General features: G+C 41.4%; 2 protein-coding genes across 2 annotated transcripts in view; both read left to right on the top strand.

The window, feature by feature from the left end:
* The first annotated feature begins 5,803 nt into the window (after window positions 1–5,803).
* On the top strand, window positions 5,804–8,543 carry LOC115154015 (uncharacterized). Its single transcript, XM_029699777.1, has 10 exons — window positions 5,804–5,906; window positions 6,241–6,379; window positions 6,756–6,846; window positions 7,045–7,099; window positions 7,181–7,217; window positions 7,349–7,474; window positions 7,593–7,718; window positions 7,993–8,032; window positions 8,140–8,174; window positions 8,308–8,543. The coding sequence occupies exons 1-10, from the start codon at window positions 5,886–5,888 to the stop codon at window positions 8,400–8,402; spliced, it is 765 nt and encodes a 254-aa protein (XP_029555637.1). The 5' UTR covers window positions 5,804–5,885; the 3' UTR covers window positions 8,403–8,543.
* Window positions 8,544–8,868: 325 nt separating this feature from the next.
* Window positions 8,869–17,343, top strand: part of fnip1 (folliculin interacting protein 1) — a 53,167-nt gene continuing 44,692 nt past the window's right edge. The window contains exons 1-3 of the mRNA XM_029701859.1: window positions 8,869–8,998; window positions 12,481–12,582; window positions 12,695–13,321. Of these exons, the coding sequence (XP_029557719.1) occupies window positions 13,233–13,321 (89 nt within the window). The 5' untranslated portion in view covers window positions 8,869–8,998; window positions 12,481–12,582; window positions 12,695–13,232. The remainder of the gene's footprint in view (window positions 8,999–12,480; window positions 12,583–12,694; window positions 13,322–17,343) is intronic.

Raw genomic sequence — 17,343 nt, forward strand, 5'->3', positions numbered from 1 at the left:
TCCTGTGTTTTATATATATTTCCACCCTGAGGTTGGAATAATACTGTGAAATTGTGAAAATTATGATAATACAATATTTTTTATTTTAAGAGCTGTTTGAAAGAAACGCTTGAAATTTGTTCCTGTTTTGGTGTCAGGGAATTTTGGCCTTCAATGGTGACATCACCATGCAGTAAATGAGTTAATAAACCAATAAGAAAGAGAGTTCCAAACCTCTCTGCCAATAACTGCACATTCAGTTTTACCCTCGCCACTAAAACCTGCCCTAGACAGTCCTAGAATAATTATTGCTTGATAAATGGCTCTTTGCTAAGAATGTATTATAATTTTTTTTTACCACTTTATTTGAAGAAAAAAAAAAATCACAGTATGGTACTTAATTGTTACCCTGAAATGATCTGATATTGAGATCGGCATTGAGATTTGGGCCTTTGTTCTACTTACCCAGAGTCTGATGAACTCGTGGATACCATTTTTATGTCTCTGTACCCGTACCCGTATGTCTCTGTACCCATAGACTTCCAGTCATTGCACTAACGCTAGTAAGCATTTGCTTGTGAAACTAGAGCTAACTTACTTTATACCGCACAGAGACATAACAATTGTATCCACGAGTTTATCTGACTCTGGGTAAGTAGAACAAGGGCAAAATAATAGCAATGATCACGGTAGTGATATAGGGTGATAAGATCAAATCAAAGTCTATTGGTGGCGTATGCAGTTTAGCAGGTGTTATGGCAGGTGCAGCGAAATGCTTATGTTCTAGTTCCTATCAATCAATGCAGTAAATGTCAAACAAGCACACAATAATACAAAATAAACAAAGAATCACAAATGTAGTAGATATAGAAATAGTATGTAAACATTGTTAAAGTGACCAGTGTTCATTTACTCTGTACATAGGGCAGCAGTCCGTAAGGTGCAGGGTAAAGTATGCAACAGTTGGACACAGTCTCCATTGATATGTGTCTTCTGAGTTTTTGGAGTCTACTGAGCTTGACACAGGTAAAGTGGCTGAGTGATTGGTCTACCTCTTCTGTAGGTTTACTTTGGCACAACAAAAGTCTACTTGGAGCTTGCGTCCTAGTGCATGCTTCTTCTTATCAGCAGCCAACAACTACAATGTTAAGAGCTAATGGTCTATAGGGCATATTTTCTTCTAAGTACCTCAGATGAAGTTTCATCATCATAGTTGATGTTTGATTTTAGTAGGGGAAAGGCTGCACTTACAGAGCCTCTGAAATATGTTTGTGAGCTGCAGCACCTCACATAGTCTGTTACAGCTTACCAATTAACCTCAGTATCAGTGTCATGTTTTTTTATTATTATCCTACTCTAACACAAAGGCTAGCAATTGTAATTTTAGTGGAGGTTGTTCAGTGAACTTCGCTCATGTGATTGTCTTTTAACTGAGGCCTGAAGACTAGCCCACAAAGTAAATGCCTACAGCAGGCCTACCCAGTTTTGTGACACAAGTTGCGTTCCCCTGCTCAGACGTTGCATGCGTCAACCAAAGGTTGCGTGCCATCGACTGTGTCATCGACTGACAGATTGATATAACATACAGTGAGGGAAAAAAGTATTTGATCCCCTGCTGATTTTGTACGTTTGCCCACTGACAAAGAAATGATCAGTCTATAATTTTAATGGTAGGTTTATTTGAACAGTGAGAGACAGAATAACAACAAAAAAATCCAGAAAAACGCATGTCAAAAATGTTATAAAATGATTTGCATTTTAATGAGGGAAATAAGTATAAAAGGAGCATAGGCCATAGACAAATGTCCTCCTCCATCTCACTCGTTTCGGGGCACGTTTTTCCAGGTCTCACCATGTTGAGGCTACTTTCAGTCAATTCTGCCTGGACAAATAAGCCTACACCTGTCACTGAACATCAAACTGGAAAAATGTGTCACAATCATGTCCCTCAAGTCTCTGCATAAATACAAGCTGTTCAGACGATCACATGAATCCACATCACAGATAAGATGTGATTGGCATAGGCCTATTTGGGGAGTGTACATTGGATCTGGAAGAACAGGCATGCTTGTACAGCACTTTTGTAAATTAATTTTTAGAATGAAAGGAATAAAAAACAATTGCAAGTGAAACCACGGGACTGGTTAGGAATCAATGAAGATTACATAGCAACATTCCAACTGATGATCAGATCACAAAGAATCCTGTAGTATGTTTAAAAATATATGAATAATATGTTTTACAGTAAATCTAAATGATGGGTAGATAGGACAGGAATCAAACTTTACATGTTGGATATTTTAATATTCAGCGGTTTTCCTTCTTTGACTAATGACACTATTTTAGGTGAGTGGCGATGTCTCAAACCAGCTACAGTGTTACCGTACTCTATTTTTGTATTTCACATTTATGGCCAGCAGGGAGCGCCAACATAATTAGGGGAACATCACCACACATTTGTTTTCAGCTGAATCTCTGGAAAAGTTTTTTGGGGTGCCAAGATGACGGGTAGGCTTACGCCCGAATGGTTGTTGGACTTGGAGGTGGAGTCAGAGGATCCCATAGAGTTCAATAAGAAAGCGGGCAGTGAAAAAATAAATAAAAAATTTAACATATTAAGAGTGAATATGGAGTGCTGCATAACGGAATTTAACATGATGAGAGTGAGGATGAATTAACTGAGGTGGCAGGTGCTGTGAAAACCGTAGAGTTTGAGCCAACTCCCGATGGTGATGAAGATGATTTTGGCCCAGTGGGAGAAAGATTTTAGTATTGAATGGATTCTTGCCTTCTGGCTGATCCGTATGTGGTGTCACAATGGGTGGAAAAGAGGTTGGAGATTGTTAGGTTGGTGAAAGTTACTCAAAGCGGAATCGTGTAGATTTTTCTACGTTTATACCCTCCAGAGGGAGCGTGCGCTCCACACCATGCGACTGGGGAAAATAAGCGTGACATGCTTTCCTCTACAGAGCAGGGCGCCATTGAAAGGATTGATAACTGGAGTGGCATTAAGTGTTGAAGAGGGTCAACTGAAGTTGAAGATTCCCAGTGTTTGTGACACACGCCGTTTGGTGCGACTCAGACCTGCAGAGAGGTGGTGAAACAGAGAAGACACTGTGTGTACTACTGAGCTTTGATGCAGAGTCTTCACCAGATAAAGTCCACTAACGTGTTTTAGGTGTCAGGCTTATGGCTTATGTAGCAGTAGTGTGTAGGAGGGAGATTCCTGGATGTAAGAAGTGTGCAGGAGGACATGAGACAAAGGAATGTGTAGTATCGGTGGAAAAAGTTGTGTATTGACTGTAGTAGTACCCATGGTGCTGGAGATCAGAGGGGTCCGGTGAAAGGCAGGTTGAGGTTGCCAGGATCAGAGTATGGCAGAAGATTTGCTATGCTGAGGCAGTAAAGAGAGTATTAGAGGAAGATGGGTCCAGGGTGAGGGTGAGGGATCCTAAGAGGCCAATCGAGAGTGATAGGAATAACACATGCTTCATAAGGATGTTTTTTTTGGCATTCATGGCCATGGATGTCAATTGTACCTCAGCAATGGAACTTAAATCACAGAGGATAGATGCTGTGGTGGCAGCTGCAGAGAACTACTTGGGTGATTGTTTAGACTGTTTTGATCATGCGGACTGGGATATGTTCCGGGTAGCCTCTGAGAATAACATCTACAAATACACAGATACGGTGACTGAGTTCATCAGGAAGTGTATTGGAGAGGTTGTACACACTGTGACTATTAAAACCTACCCAAACCAGAAACCGTGGATAGATGGCAACATTCGTGGAAAACTGAAAGTGTGAACCACCACATTTAACCATGGCAAGGTGACTGGAAATGTGGCCGAATACAAACAGTGTAGTTATTCCCTCAGTAAGGCAATCAAATAGTTAAAACATCAGCACAGAAACAGTGGAGTCGCAATTCAACGGCTCAGACACAAGACATATGTGGCAGGGTCTACAGACAATCACGGATTACAAAGGGAAAACCAGCCACGTCGCGCACACTGACGTCTTGCTTCCGGACAAGCTAAACACTTTCTTCGCCCGCTTTGAGGATAATACAGTGCCACAGACGCGGCCCACTACCAAGGACTGTGGGCTCTACTTCTCCATGGCCGACGTAAGACATTTAAGCATGTTAACCCTCGCTAGGCTGCCGGCCCAGACGGCATCACTAGCCGCGTCCTCAGAGCATGCACAAACCAGCTGGCTGGAGTGTTTACGGACATATTCAATCTCTCCCTATCCCAGTCTGCTCTCCCCACTTGCTTCAAGACGTCCACCATTGTTCCTGTACCCAAGAAAGCAAAGGTAACTGAACTAAATTACTATTGCCCTGTAGCACTAACTTCTGTCATCATGAAGTGTTTTGAGAGGCTAGTTGAGGATCCTATCACCTCTACCTTACCTGACACCCTAGACCCACTTCAATTTGCTTACCGCCCAAATAGATCCACAGACGATGCAATCGCCATCGCTTTGCACACTGCCCTATCCCATCTGGACAAGAGGAATATCTATGTAAGAATGCTGAATGCAGACCCCTCCTGTACTCCCTGTTCACCCATGACTGCGTGGCCACGCACGCCTCCAACTCAATCATCAAGTTTGCAGACGACACAACAGTAGTAGGCCTGATTACCAACAATGACGAGAGAGTGGTGCCAGGAAAATAATCTCTCACTCAATATCAACAAAACAAAGGTGCGGATCGTGGACTTCAGGAAACAACAGAGGGAGCACGCCCCTATCCACATCGACGGGACTGCAGTAGAGAAAGTGGATAGCTTCAAGTTCCTCTGCGTAGACATCCCTGGCGATCTGAAATGGTCCAACCACACAGACAGTGTGGTGAAGAAGGCGCAACAGCGCCTCTTCAACCTCAGGAGGCTGAATAAATTTGCCTTGGCCCCTAAAACCCTCACAAACTTTTACAGATGCACAATTGAGAGCATCCTGTCGGGCTGTATCACCGCCTGGTACAGCAACTGCACTGCCCGCAACCGCAGGGCTCTCCAGAGGGTGGTGCGGTCTGCACAACACATCACCGGGGGCAAACTATCTGCCCTCCAGGACACCTACAGCACCCGATTGTCACAGGAAGGCCAAAAAGATCATCAAGGACAACAACCACCCGAGCCACAGCTTGTTCACCCCGCTATCATCCAGAAGGAGAAGTCAGTACAGGTGCATCAAAGCTGGGACCGAGAGACTGAAAAACAGCTTCTATCTCATTGCCATCAGACTGTTAAAAAGCCATGACTAGCGGGCTTCCACCCAGTTACACAACCCTGTACCTTAGAGGCTAATGCCCTATATACATAGACTTGGAATCACTGGCCACTTTAATAATGGAACACTAGTCACTTTAATAATGTTTACATACTACTTTAGTCATCTCATATGTATATACTATTCTACTGTATTTTAGTCAATGCCACTCTGACATTGCTCAATCTAATTTTTATATATTTCTTGAATCCAATGTTTTACTTTTAGATTTGTGTGTATTGTTGTGAATTGTTAGATACTACTGCACTGTTGGAGCTAGGAACACAAGCATTTCGCTACACCCGCAATAACATTAGCTAAATATGTGCATGTGACCAACATTTTTTTTGTTGATTTGGGTGTATGAGATTTTACTGCAGAAGAGTTACAAGATGTTTTGAATGATAGTGTCCCGTCCTCCAAGGCTGCTGGCCTGGAGTAGGAACAGATAGGACCAAACTAGTGGAATAGTGGTGAGTTTTTAATGGGTGCAATTTTTTCACAAAGTGTAAATAATTCATACTACAGAATAGTAGGCTGATACACAGCCAATACAGTAGGTGGCGCCATGCACCGATAATACTTGTTTGCGGACCGCCGTAATACCCCAGAAGAAGCAGTTGCTGATGATCCAGAGGTCTACGGAGGTTTGTGATTAAAAATAAAACTAGCTATGGCCAATGACAACATTTAATAATTAAATGAATAATTGTCTGTTCAAACTATCTTTCTGATTCGTTGGTTTGCTGGCTTTATACTTTAATCTAACAAGTGAAACACCTGCCTGGCCAAAAAAGTAATAACAAACGTTGGCTACCGTTAGCTAGCTACTGTAGCTAACTTAGCAGGCGTCATTATCGGGACACTCAAACACGTTCAAGTTGAAAGTTCATTCTCACCTTGACTTCATATTAAGTGGATGTAAATGCATCATTGTGCCTCGTAGTCGTGTTTTGATTCAACTGTAACTTTTCTCCAAAGAATCATCGTGTTTTTGTTGGAATGGTTCGTTCAAAATGTCGGAGTGACGACACCATCACAAGACGAGAAGGAATGCTCAGCAGCAGCTCCAGAAGGCAGAGTGGCGATACGCCTTTGAAGTCAGGTTTCACAAGAGGCAGTAAGAAATGGGATTCCTTTCAATGACAGTATGAGCTACTATGATTATACCTGTCCTGGAGGCCATCTCTCCCCAGATTTCTTCAAGTGGTATCTTCATACTCAGATAAGATGTAGCCATCTATAAAGTATTACAAAAACAGTTTGACAACAAACTACACACGGATTTACATGCAGCACAACTGGTGGACAAAAAAGTTAAACAAGCCCAGTAGTATACTCATTCCCAAGCAGAGGTTTTACCTTGCTGAGGAAGTTAAGTCTTGCTCATAGCCAATCATTAGGTTTGACTACTATGGTTGCTGATCACTTGCCTGGCAGAAGCAAATCGGTCTGGATGCCAGGTAAACTGATCAAGTCTTTTGTTTAAATTTCAGAACTGAAGCGACTCTTCCCTAAACCCCTCTGCGCACGGCCAAAAGGCCATGTTCTGTCACCCATAAATGAGTCAACATGCACTGATCACAGGTGAGCTGCTTCATCTGTTAAACAATTTATAACAATCAGATAAGGGCTGAGTCCCAAATGGTACCCTATTCCCCATTTAGAGAACTACGTTTGACCAGTGCCATGGGGTGCCATTTGGGATGCAGACAGATAAGATTTGTAGCTAGCATTAACGTGACTGCTCATTCCTAGTACATCCCATTATGTGTGCCTCAACAGATCTGTCTCGTCAACTGCTCCCTGGATGAACAGAATGCTGGAATCAAATGGAACTGTGAGTGAAAAGTCATTAAACCAGTTTGCATCACCTCTGATTCACTCGACTAACTTATCACTCTCCATTTTCTCTTTTCAGGAGAGCACAATACATTATAGCACAGAAGATGGTTCAAGTTGAGTTAGGAACGTTTTTTTTGTCAGTTAATGGATAAACCCATGCTCACTTTGGTCCTTCATGTTTTGGATTGGTAATTGCAAATGGGTCAAGGTTTACTATTGAAAGTAATATTTTTTCTATGTGCAGATTCACAAGTGGGTGTCTCCTCCCTCCTGTTGGATTGTGATGAGACTGACTCTGCTGACATCTCCAGCGATACTAGCTCCAGCAGTCTGCCCTCACCTGAGCAGTTCCGCAGAGAGAAAGTCTATGGTGTGTGTGTGTGTTGGTCTAGGACTCAGCAGGCACTGTAATAAGACCTGGCTGACGGCCCATGCCCTAAGAAGTTGAGTGACAGGGATTTTTCAATCCATCTTTTTTTGCGGTTTAGAAGAGATAGTGGCCTTCCCCAGTGAGGAGATGTTGGACCTGAATGTAAAGAACTCCACTCTCCTAGATGTCAGCCATGCTGAGGACATCCACATGCAGCAGCCTCCTAACCTGTCCTCCATCATTGGTAAGAGATACAGCACAATACTGGACATACAGGATGTTACCCCAAATGGCACCCTATTGACTTTATAGACTACTGTTTTGACCTGTGCACCTAGTGCACCACTTTTGACCAGAGACCGATCTTGGGAAAATAGTGCCATTTGGGACATAACCCAAGTTTTTGTAATTCTTTTTTATTTTTTTATTTTAAGGACCCTGAAACCTTGTCAACCTTGGAGAGGTTTAGTATTCCATGCTTCCTTATCTGCGCAAAATGTTATTTTTTTTCTTTGCAGACATTTCCCAAATGAATGATGAAAAAGATCAGGAAAAAAGGTCAATATGATTGAATGGCCCGACTCTTTGTATAAGATGTGACATTTTATTTTTCATAGAATGAATAGTCATTTATATTCTAACAAAGAGCCTTTATTTGTTTACAGACGTTTAGCGCTACCCATTAGAAGTACATATTCAGGTATTTGCTTATATTTTTTATCATTATTTATAAATAACTAATAGTAATTTGTTTTTTATTTTTTGAAAAAAATACCTAACAAAAGCAGGTGAACGCATATAGAACTGATGATTTATTTTCCATGTATTTGTAGACAAGCTGTTCAATGCCTATGTGTCAGTTGAAAGCACACCCCTAGCTGGAGGAGTAACTGTGCCCTCAGTCCCCAAGAAAACACAAAGGGTATGAAAACGCTCACCTGTCTTGTATTTCTCAGATTCTATCTGAGCTACAAGTGGCATGTAAAGAGAAACTGTGGCTCATCTGCAAGTGTAAGAATGTCAGTTAGTAATGAAGTCCTCCTCTCACAGCCAGTGACGATTAGACCCAGGAAGATCAAATGCAGGAAGAGAGTAAAATTCTGTGACTCTGTTACCACTGAGAAGATGGTAGTGAACAATGTGGAGCCTGTCAGTGACCACACGGTCAGTGAGAGGACCAGAGACACAGTAGACAACAGAGAGACTGCTGCCCCTGAAGTAGTCCCTCAAGTCCTGAAAATACCCACACATCACTCACCAGAGCAAGCCAAGTTCTTTGACTTTGCAGACGAGAAAGAAAGAAACACCTTCTTTCAAAAGTTGAGGAAGAGGTACTCCTCCGTGAGGGTAAGCATCCTCTCTGGATGGTCAGTCTTTGGATGATTGCAGATGCCATGTATCAAGAATTTGCTCTCATAGTATGTTGTTTGACTGACCATGTCCTGGTATTGTTCGTCACCAGAGTATATTCGCCAATGTTGGTGGGCGTTCGACAGATACATTTGAAGATGAGGGTAATGTTTGGTAAGCACAATTTCTATATAGGATGAAGTCCTGCAGATGTTAGTAAAATGGTTGGTTCCTAGGACAAAAATGTCTTGCAGAAATGTTATTACTAGGGTTGCACATTTTGGGGTATATTCAGAGGTGGAAACTTTCCGTGGGAATATATGGGTATTAATGGGAAATATATGCATATTAATACCATTTAAATGTAATGTTTTTTGCATTGGATATATTTACCATATCATATGGAGAAAGAAACAAACCTTTTACCTTATCAAAAGTAGACATAATTGCAAATGATTAAATCCTTCCAATAGAAAAACAACTATTTAGTTATGAATTGAACTTTAATTAAATGAGTTGACTCTTCACATGGGATGATTTCACTGAACAACAAAAGGGAATATTGAATGATCCCCAATGATCCATCGCATCTCCCAAAAACGTTTTCAACACATCTGTAAAATGAGTCTAGAAACTAAAGCTTTGGTTGTCTTCCTCTGTCTTCCATGTTTTCTCGCTGGACCTCCTCAATGTCCACTTCTTGAACATCAGACTTTGAGTCCTCATCTTCACTGTCACTTTCCAATTTTGTTGACGATGGCTTGTTGTCAGGCTCAAAAAGGCTCAAATTTGCCCGGGTGACCACCAATATTTCAACCCGTGTATTGGTCAGCCTGTTGCATGCTTTGGTGTGTGTGTGTGTTCCCAAACGAGGACCAGTTGCGCTCTGAGGTGGCTGATGTTGGTGGGATTTGGAGGATGATGGAGGCAACCGTGTAAAGAGCCTGAGATCTACAAAGTCACTTCCAGCAGGTGGCTGATGAGATATGTTGGCACGACTGCCATATTGCATCTCCATCCCAAAGCCCTTGCTTGGAAGTGTACTTCGCCAGACAGCCAAGAACCTTGTCCTCATCCAGGCCAAGGTGGCGAGACACAGTAATGATGACACCATAGGCCTTGTTGTTCTCTGCACCAGACAGGATGCTCTTGCCAGCATACTTGCGGTCCAACATGTATGCTGCGGTGTGTAAGGACTTCAGGCAGAAGTCATCACGCTTTTTGATGCATTTCAGAACTGCAGTTTCCTCTGCTTGGAGCAACAGTGAAGTGGGCAGGGCAGTATGGATTTATTCTCTTACATCTGCAAGCAGAGTCTGAACATCAGACAGGATGGCATTGTCTCCCTCAATTCGTGCAATGGCTACTGCTATAGGTTTCAGGAGTTTCAGGCTGCTTACCACTCTCTCCCAAAATACAACATCCAGGATGATCCTCTTGATGGGGCTGTCCATATCAGCAGACTGATATGGCCATTTCTTGGAGAGACTCCTCCCCTCCAGGAGACTGTCAAACATGATGACAACACCCCCCCAACGGGTGTTGCTGGGCAGCTTTAATGTGGTGCTCTTATTCTTCTCACTTTGCTTGGTGAGGTAGATAGCTGCTATAACTTGTTGACCCTTCACGTACCTAACCATTTCCTTGGCTCTCTTGTAGAGTGTATCCATTGTTTCCAGTGCCATTATGTCCTTGAGGAGCAGATTCAATCCATGAGCAGCACAGCCAATGGGTGTGATGTGAGGGTAGGACTCCTCCACTTTAGACCAAGCATCCTTCATGTTCGCATCATTGTCTGTCACCAGTGCAAATACCATCTGTGGTCCAAGGTCATTGATGACTGCCTTCAGCTCATCTTCAATGTAGAGACCGGTGTGTCTGTTGTCCCTTGTGTCTGTGCTTTTGTAGAATACTGGTTGAGGGGTGGAGATGTAGTTAATTATTCCTTGCCCACTAACATTCGATCACCCATCAGAGATGATTGCAATACAGACTGCTTTCTCTATGATTTGCTTGACCTTCACTTGAACTCTGTTGAACTCTGCATCCAGCAAATGAGTAGATAAAGCATGTCTGGTTGAAGGGGTGTATGCTGGGAAAAGAACATTCAGAAATCTCTTCCAATACAATTTGCCTGTGAGCATCAGAGTTGAACTAGTTGCATACACAGCTCGAGCAAGACATTCATCAGCATTTCTGTGACTGTTCCTCCATTGAGTCAAAAAAAACTTCTGATTCCAGGAGGACCTTGCTATCTATAAGGTGTCTGATTCATCATTTTCACCTCAAATAGAAGAAGAGGGACTTTTGTCAGAGCTTGCTTGTTGTGAGAGCTGAGGGAACTTTATGCACTTGGCTAGATGATTCTGCATCTTTGTTGCATTCTTCACATATGATTTGGCACAGTATTTGCAAATGTACACAGCTTTTCCTTCTACATTAGCTGCAGTGAAGTGTCTTCACACATCAGATAGTGCCCTTGGCATTTTCCTGTAAAGATTAGAAAAACATATACAATTCCATGTACAGATAAATAGTTAAGCAGTTAGATTAAACAACTCCTTTGTAAGAAATGTTTTAAAATGAAACATGTATGGAAACAGGTGAATTAACACTCCTCAGTTAGCAGGCTCAAGCAAGCTAAAACCCACATGGTAGCAAAAACTAACTAGCAGAAATTGTTAACAAGTTAGAAATGATTTAAACACACTTTGCTGTAGGCTACTATTTACTAGTTAACAAAAAATAATGTATGTCATATAAAATATATTCACCCCACCCAGTATTTGAATCAAAACTTACCAGAAAGCATGTAGTCCTTGGCTCAGACAGTCTAGTAGTCTGAGCTCAATAGCATCTCATTAGTGTGCAAGATCTTGAGAATCAGCTGTACATGTGATGGAAGAGGGCACTCTGTGAATGCAGAGGGTTGCAATTCTTTTGAATTGGGGTTAACAAAAATATGCCACAAGACGTAGAATTGCCTTGTGTATCCCACTAAAAAGGTTCACTTGTAATAAGCTAACTTTTCTTGATGAATTTAAGCAAAATTCCCGGGCTTAACTTCCCATGGAAAATTTTCGGTAATTTACCGGAAAGTTTCTGACTGTGTCCTCTCAAGTATTTCCATGGGTAGGGCCAGGAGTTTTTCCTGACCAATGTGACCGGACCTGCGGACCTTAGCTAATTCTGTGGCAAAACAATTCTTAAATGGAAGCAAACTGAACAAAACGGGGAGGGATCTACTTGAATAGAAACTCTCGCTTTGCTCCTGTGTGGCTAAGTTGGTATGGTGGGACCAGTACAGAAAAAAGTATGAACATTTATTCACTCACTACTGTAAGTCACTCTGGTTAAGAGTGTCTGCTAAATGACAACAATTTTAATGTAAAATGCTCTGTTTACTGTTTGAAAACCAAATGGAAGCAAACAGTTTCCGTAGGTAATACGCCACAGGAAAAGCTCTTGGCTCTAGTTATTAGCTGTAAATCGGGCTTGAGTTTTTCCTACTCGGGAGAAATCCCTACCGCCCTATCCGTTAAACATTATACTGTTTTGTTTTTATCATTTATAGTAATGGTTGAGTATGATTGATCTGCTGTTACTTTTGTTCATTTTCCATTGTTATTTAATATTGTGCTTTATTCACTCTGCAGTACCAAGTAGTTAAAGGGCTGAACCATTTGTGCAAAGCGTACCGCTTCCAGTCCTCCAGGAAGTAAAGCCACCACAACTTGTAAAAGCTGTCGTCAATACCGGTGAGAAAGCAAACAAACCACATTGTCTGACGCTCATATTTGAACCTTATTTTACATGCCATTTTCTCTAAGTATTAATCTCACAATGCCCATTTTATTCATTCCCTTTTAGGACACTTCTGATCCCTAAAGGTTTTCACAGTCCATGGACAGACAGGTTGTTGTGGTTAAATAAAATAAAAAATGAAATTCTGTTGCTGTAATAGATAATGTAGATACATAATGTACAATTATTTTAATTTAATTAACATAATAAATTGATAAAATTACAGTTCTGCTGTATTTGAGCTTATTATTTGACTAAACATGTGACATATATTTCAGGCATAGAATTGGACTGTGATGTATACAAATAATTTATTTATGTTTTAGGTGTTGAATGTACATTTTTTATTTGGTGTCTTGTATTCGAACTTTCAGCCAAAACATAAACAGAGTGATTATTCTGACCACGTGGTGCTACGCCAAAAATATCATCCAATCAAGTGTTTTCGAGAAGGAGCAGTGGATCGTCGTCCAATCAGAAAACTGTAGTGGGTTTCCAAGCAGTTCGTGTGACTAATGCCTGTCATATGACTCTGCCACAAATGGAGTTAGTTTCAAGGAACTAGGGCTGCACTTGGATTTGGAAGAAAGCGAGACTTTCTAAAATGCCTCCAACTCTTTTTCAGAAACTTTTTAATAAAAGAAATTCATTTTCGCCGCCCCCAAGATGCAACAAAGAGGACCCCGCGTTCAGGTTTGTGCGCATGCTATCTACAATAAACTGCAAGCTATAGCTAGCTGGCTAGTTAACGTTAGTTGAGCAGCTCATGTTCTTGTGCAAGTGGTGAGCAGAAGTTGTCCCGAGTATTAGGTATTAAGATACAGTTTTGCAATCCTTAACATGCAACGTGTTTTAGCCACCTACCATTCTGATAACTGCTGTAAGATGACGTTAATTATTGCCACCTGCTAGTTAAGTTAGCTAACCCACGCCAATCACATCGTGAAATCGCTTGAGAAAGACTGGGTTTTTGTAGAAAATATGGCAATGCTTCCGCTGTTTTGTTGGAAATTACTTGAAGCTAATAATGTTAATATTTTGTGTTGTGCTGGATAGGGTGTCTTTGTCGCGTTTACTTACAGTGAAATACATTTTCGGAATTATGTTTAATATCAGTGTACACAAACAACAAGAATGCATAACTAGCAAGCTACAATTCAAGATTATTATCATCACTTGGTGCCAAGTATAACGTGCATGCATGTTACTGTACCCAGTCGCAGGCACAGTAGCTCTGTACGTGCAACGGTGCACGTGACTGTTCAATGGGCCTCTGACAACTAGATAACTAGATGTCTGGGAAACGGATGCGCTGTGAAGGCTCTGTAAATACTGGACTTGTGCTATACTTTCTCTGATTACCATGAAATTACTAAGCATTGGTGACATTGACCTTCTGTTACTGCGCATTGGGAAATACTTTTTTATAAATTCTTAAATACTGCCATGTCATTTTTGGGATGTCATGCTAAAATATTTAATGTTTGAATTATAGGCCTATAATTTATATGTCAGTTGGATTCTATTTGTCGTCACTCATGAGACCCCCGATGCTAAGTCCCCTCACCTATATGTGTCAACAACATTCTACAGCCAGAAATATATGTTGTCTGAGATAAATGGAGCATAGTGAATTTCGCCCTTCGGCTTCTATTGTGGCATGGCTTACTATTCCCTTTCTGGCCCACAAGACAGTACATTTCTTTGGCACACAGGCTTCGTTTATCAGACATGCAGGACTGACAGACAGGAGTTCACTAACACTCACTCAGGCACAGGTCTGAAGAAGCAACACTTTGGTGTCTAATTTAATTAATTAGCTTATCTGATAGTGACACTACTCACATACTGACACCTGTGATTGAGCTTTAAGATGTTGTGAATTACCGTTCTGAGCAAACTTCTCATCTGGAGCAGTTTGTGAGGGCGCAAACATGCTGGGATTGAGATGTCACTGTGCTGCCTACTTATCAACGGCTCTTCTCTAAACCCATCGTCATATCAATCTGAGACAAGTAATGAAAAGTTCATGTTAAGGAGTCTCTGTTGGACTGGGCCTGGAACAGCACTGCACTCCCTAAGAATACCAGGCAGGGCAGCAGGTTGGCTGACCCTCTGAGGAAAACCTAAACAGCGCTCATATTTCCTTGGCTATGAGTGACCCAAGAGCAGCATACTGTACATTGCTAAGAGATCCCACCCAGGGGCTTTGTTTGCAACAGGGGCAGGCAGGGGAGCAAACAAATGTCCTTCCTGTACCACAGCACAGCCTGAAGTGTGGACTTAACACACTGCTCCTTCCCCAGCCAGTTCTCTGTAGATCATAAATGCTAAACTGATATTTTCAATCATTTCTGTTTGTCTATTAAGCCTTTAGCTGTAGTAGTGAAATGGGTTGAGAGAGGAGAAATCTATGCTCAAGTTCCATCTCCTGGCCCTCTGCACATAGTTTCAAAACAGTGTGTGTCATGTGAGGGATCATCAATCATAATGTCTGCCAGAGTATCACATGTCTGTATTCCCCAGTCATTCACAATCTATAAAAGTAACTGCCAAGTTAGATGTGGGAAAGTTATTGCTTTTTTATTCCCAATGTCCGCCTTCCCCTGTTTTGAGTGATGGTTTGGCTACCTTGTATTTAAAAAAAATTAATAATAATAATTATAATTATATGAGTTTGGCTAGTGAGTGTGTTGCATCTCAGCAGGCAGGCCAGTGGTCTGTAAGACAGCTTGTCGACATGTTCTTCCTATACGGGCTATTTTAAGTGGCCCGGCGTTCTCAGAACAGCAGTCATGGTAAAGATATATTTTTTCTCCAGCCCCATCCCTTAATGGAAAACTCCATCCAATATTTTGGTATTCATTTCATTAGTCCATTGTTGACACAATCCCAAAATGTTTTGCTTGTCAGCAATCAAGTTTTCAAGATATGTAACTTTCAAAATACAGAAGTCATCCCGTACTTTGCATTTTGCATAATATGATGCTGCGTTTTGTGTCATATGATGCAAATTGCATCGTGAGGATTTCTGTATTTTTAAAGTTACATATCATGAAAACTTGATTGCTGACAAGCAAAACATTTTGGGATTGTGTCAACAATGGACTGAACAGACACCCAAAAGTTGTCTGTTCTTTTGACCAATTGTTCAGTCAAAATCTCTCTCTCGCTCTCTCATTTATATGAATGAAATCAACTATATGCATTGAGCTTGTCTGATGCTTTAAGCTTACGGTATGAAATAAGACAAATGCCTCAAGGGGGCGCAAGAGGTCTAGACTAGAGGTCGACCGATTTAATCGGAATGGCCGATTTCTAGTTTTCATAACAATTGGTAATCGGCATTTTTGGACACCGATCATGGCCGATTACATTGCCCTCCATGAGGAGACTGCGTGGCAGGCTGACTACCTGGTATGTGAGTGCAGTAAGGTGCTAGCTAGCATTAAACGTATCTTTATAAAAAACAATCTTAACATAATCACTAGTTAACTACACATGGTTGATATTACTAGTTTATCTGGCTTGTCCTGCGTTGCATATAATCGATGCGGTGCCTGTTAATTTATCATTGAATCATAGCCTACTTCCCCAAATGGGTGATTTAACAAGCGCATTCGTGAAAAAAGCATTGTCGTTGCACCAATGTGTACCTAACCATAAACATCAACGCCTTTCTTAAAATCAATACACAAGTATATATTTTTAAAGCTGCATATTTTGTTAATATTGCCTGCTAACACAACTTCTCTTGCGTTCTGTGCAACAGAGTCAGGGTATATGCAGCAGTTTGGGCCGCCTGGCTCGTTGCGAACTGTGTGAAGACCATTTCTTCCAAACAAAGACAGCCAACTTCGCCAAACGGGGGATGATTTAACAAAAGCGCATTTGCGAAAAAAGCACAATCGTTGCACGAATGTGCCTAACCATAAACATCAATGCCTTTCTTAAAATCAATACACAGAAGTATATTTTTTAAAACCTGCATATTTAGTTAAAAGAAATCCAGGTTAACAGGCAATATTAAACTAGGGAAATTGTCACTTCTCTTACATTCATTGCACGCAGAGTCGGGGTACAGTGGGAGGAAAAAGTATTTGATCCCCTGCTGATTTTGTACATTTGCCCACTGATAAAGAAAGGATCAGTCTATAATTTTAATGGTAGGTTTAATTGAACAGTGAGAGACAGAATAACAAAAATTTCCAGAAAAACGCATGTCAGAAATGTTATAAATTGATTTGCATTTTAATGAGGGAAATAAGTATTTGACCCCCTCTCAATCAGAAAGATTTCTGGCTCCCAGGTGTCTTTTATACAGGTAACGAGCTGAGATTAGGAGCACACTCTTAAAGGGAGTGCTCCTAACCGCAGCTTGTTACCTGTAAAAAAGACACATGTCCACAGAAGCAATCAATCAATCAGATTCCAAACTCTCCACCATGGCAAAGACCAAAGAGCTCTCCAAGGATGTCAGGGACAAGATTGTAGACCTACACAAGGCTAGAATGGGCTTCAAGACCATCGCCAAGCAGCTTGGTGAGAAGGTGACAACAGTTGGTGCGATTATTCGCAAATGGAAGAAACACAAAAGAACTGTCAATATCCTGGGGCTCCATGCAAGATCTCACCTCGTGGGGTTGCAATGATCATGAGAACGGTGAGGAATCAGCCCAGAACTACACGGGAGGATCTTGTCAATGATCTCAAGG

This window comes from Salmo trutta, chromosome 19 (genome assembly GCF_901001165.1).
Source record: "Salmo trutta chromosome 19, fSalTru1.1, whole genome shotgun sequence".
Taxonomy (NCBI): Eukaryota; Metazoa; Chordata; class Actinopteri; order Salmoniformes; family Salmonidae; genus Salmo; species Salmo trutta.

Excerpts from the sequence above, each read along its gene's own strand:
- LOC115154015 (XM_029699777.1), top strand. The coding sequence starts at position 5,886 with ATGATCCAGAGGTCTACGGAG. Across the intron at positions 7,100-7,180 it reads TGCTGGAATCAAATGGAACT|GAGAGCACAATACATTATAG; the intron begins GTGAGTGAAAAG and ends TTCTCTTTTCAG. Across the intron at positions 8,175-8,307 it reads CATTAGAAGTACATATTCAG|ACAAGCTGTTCAATGCCTAT; the intron begins GTATTTGCTTAT and ends ATGTATTTGTAG.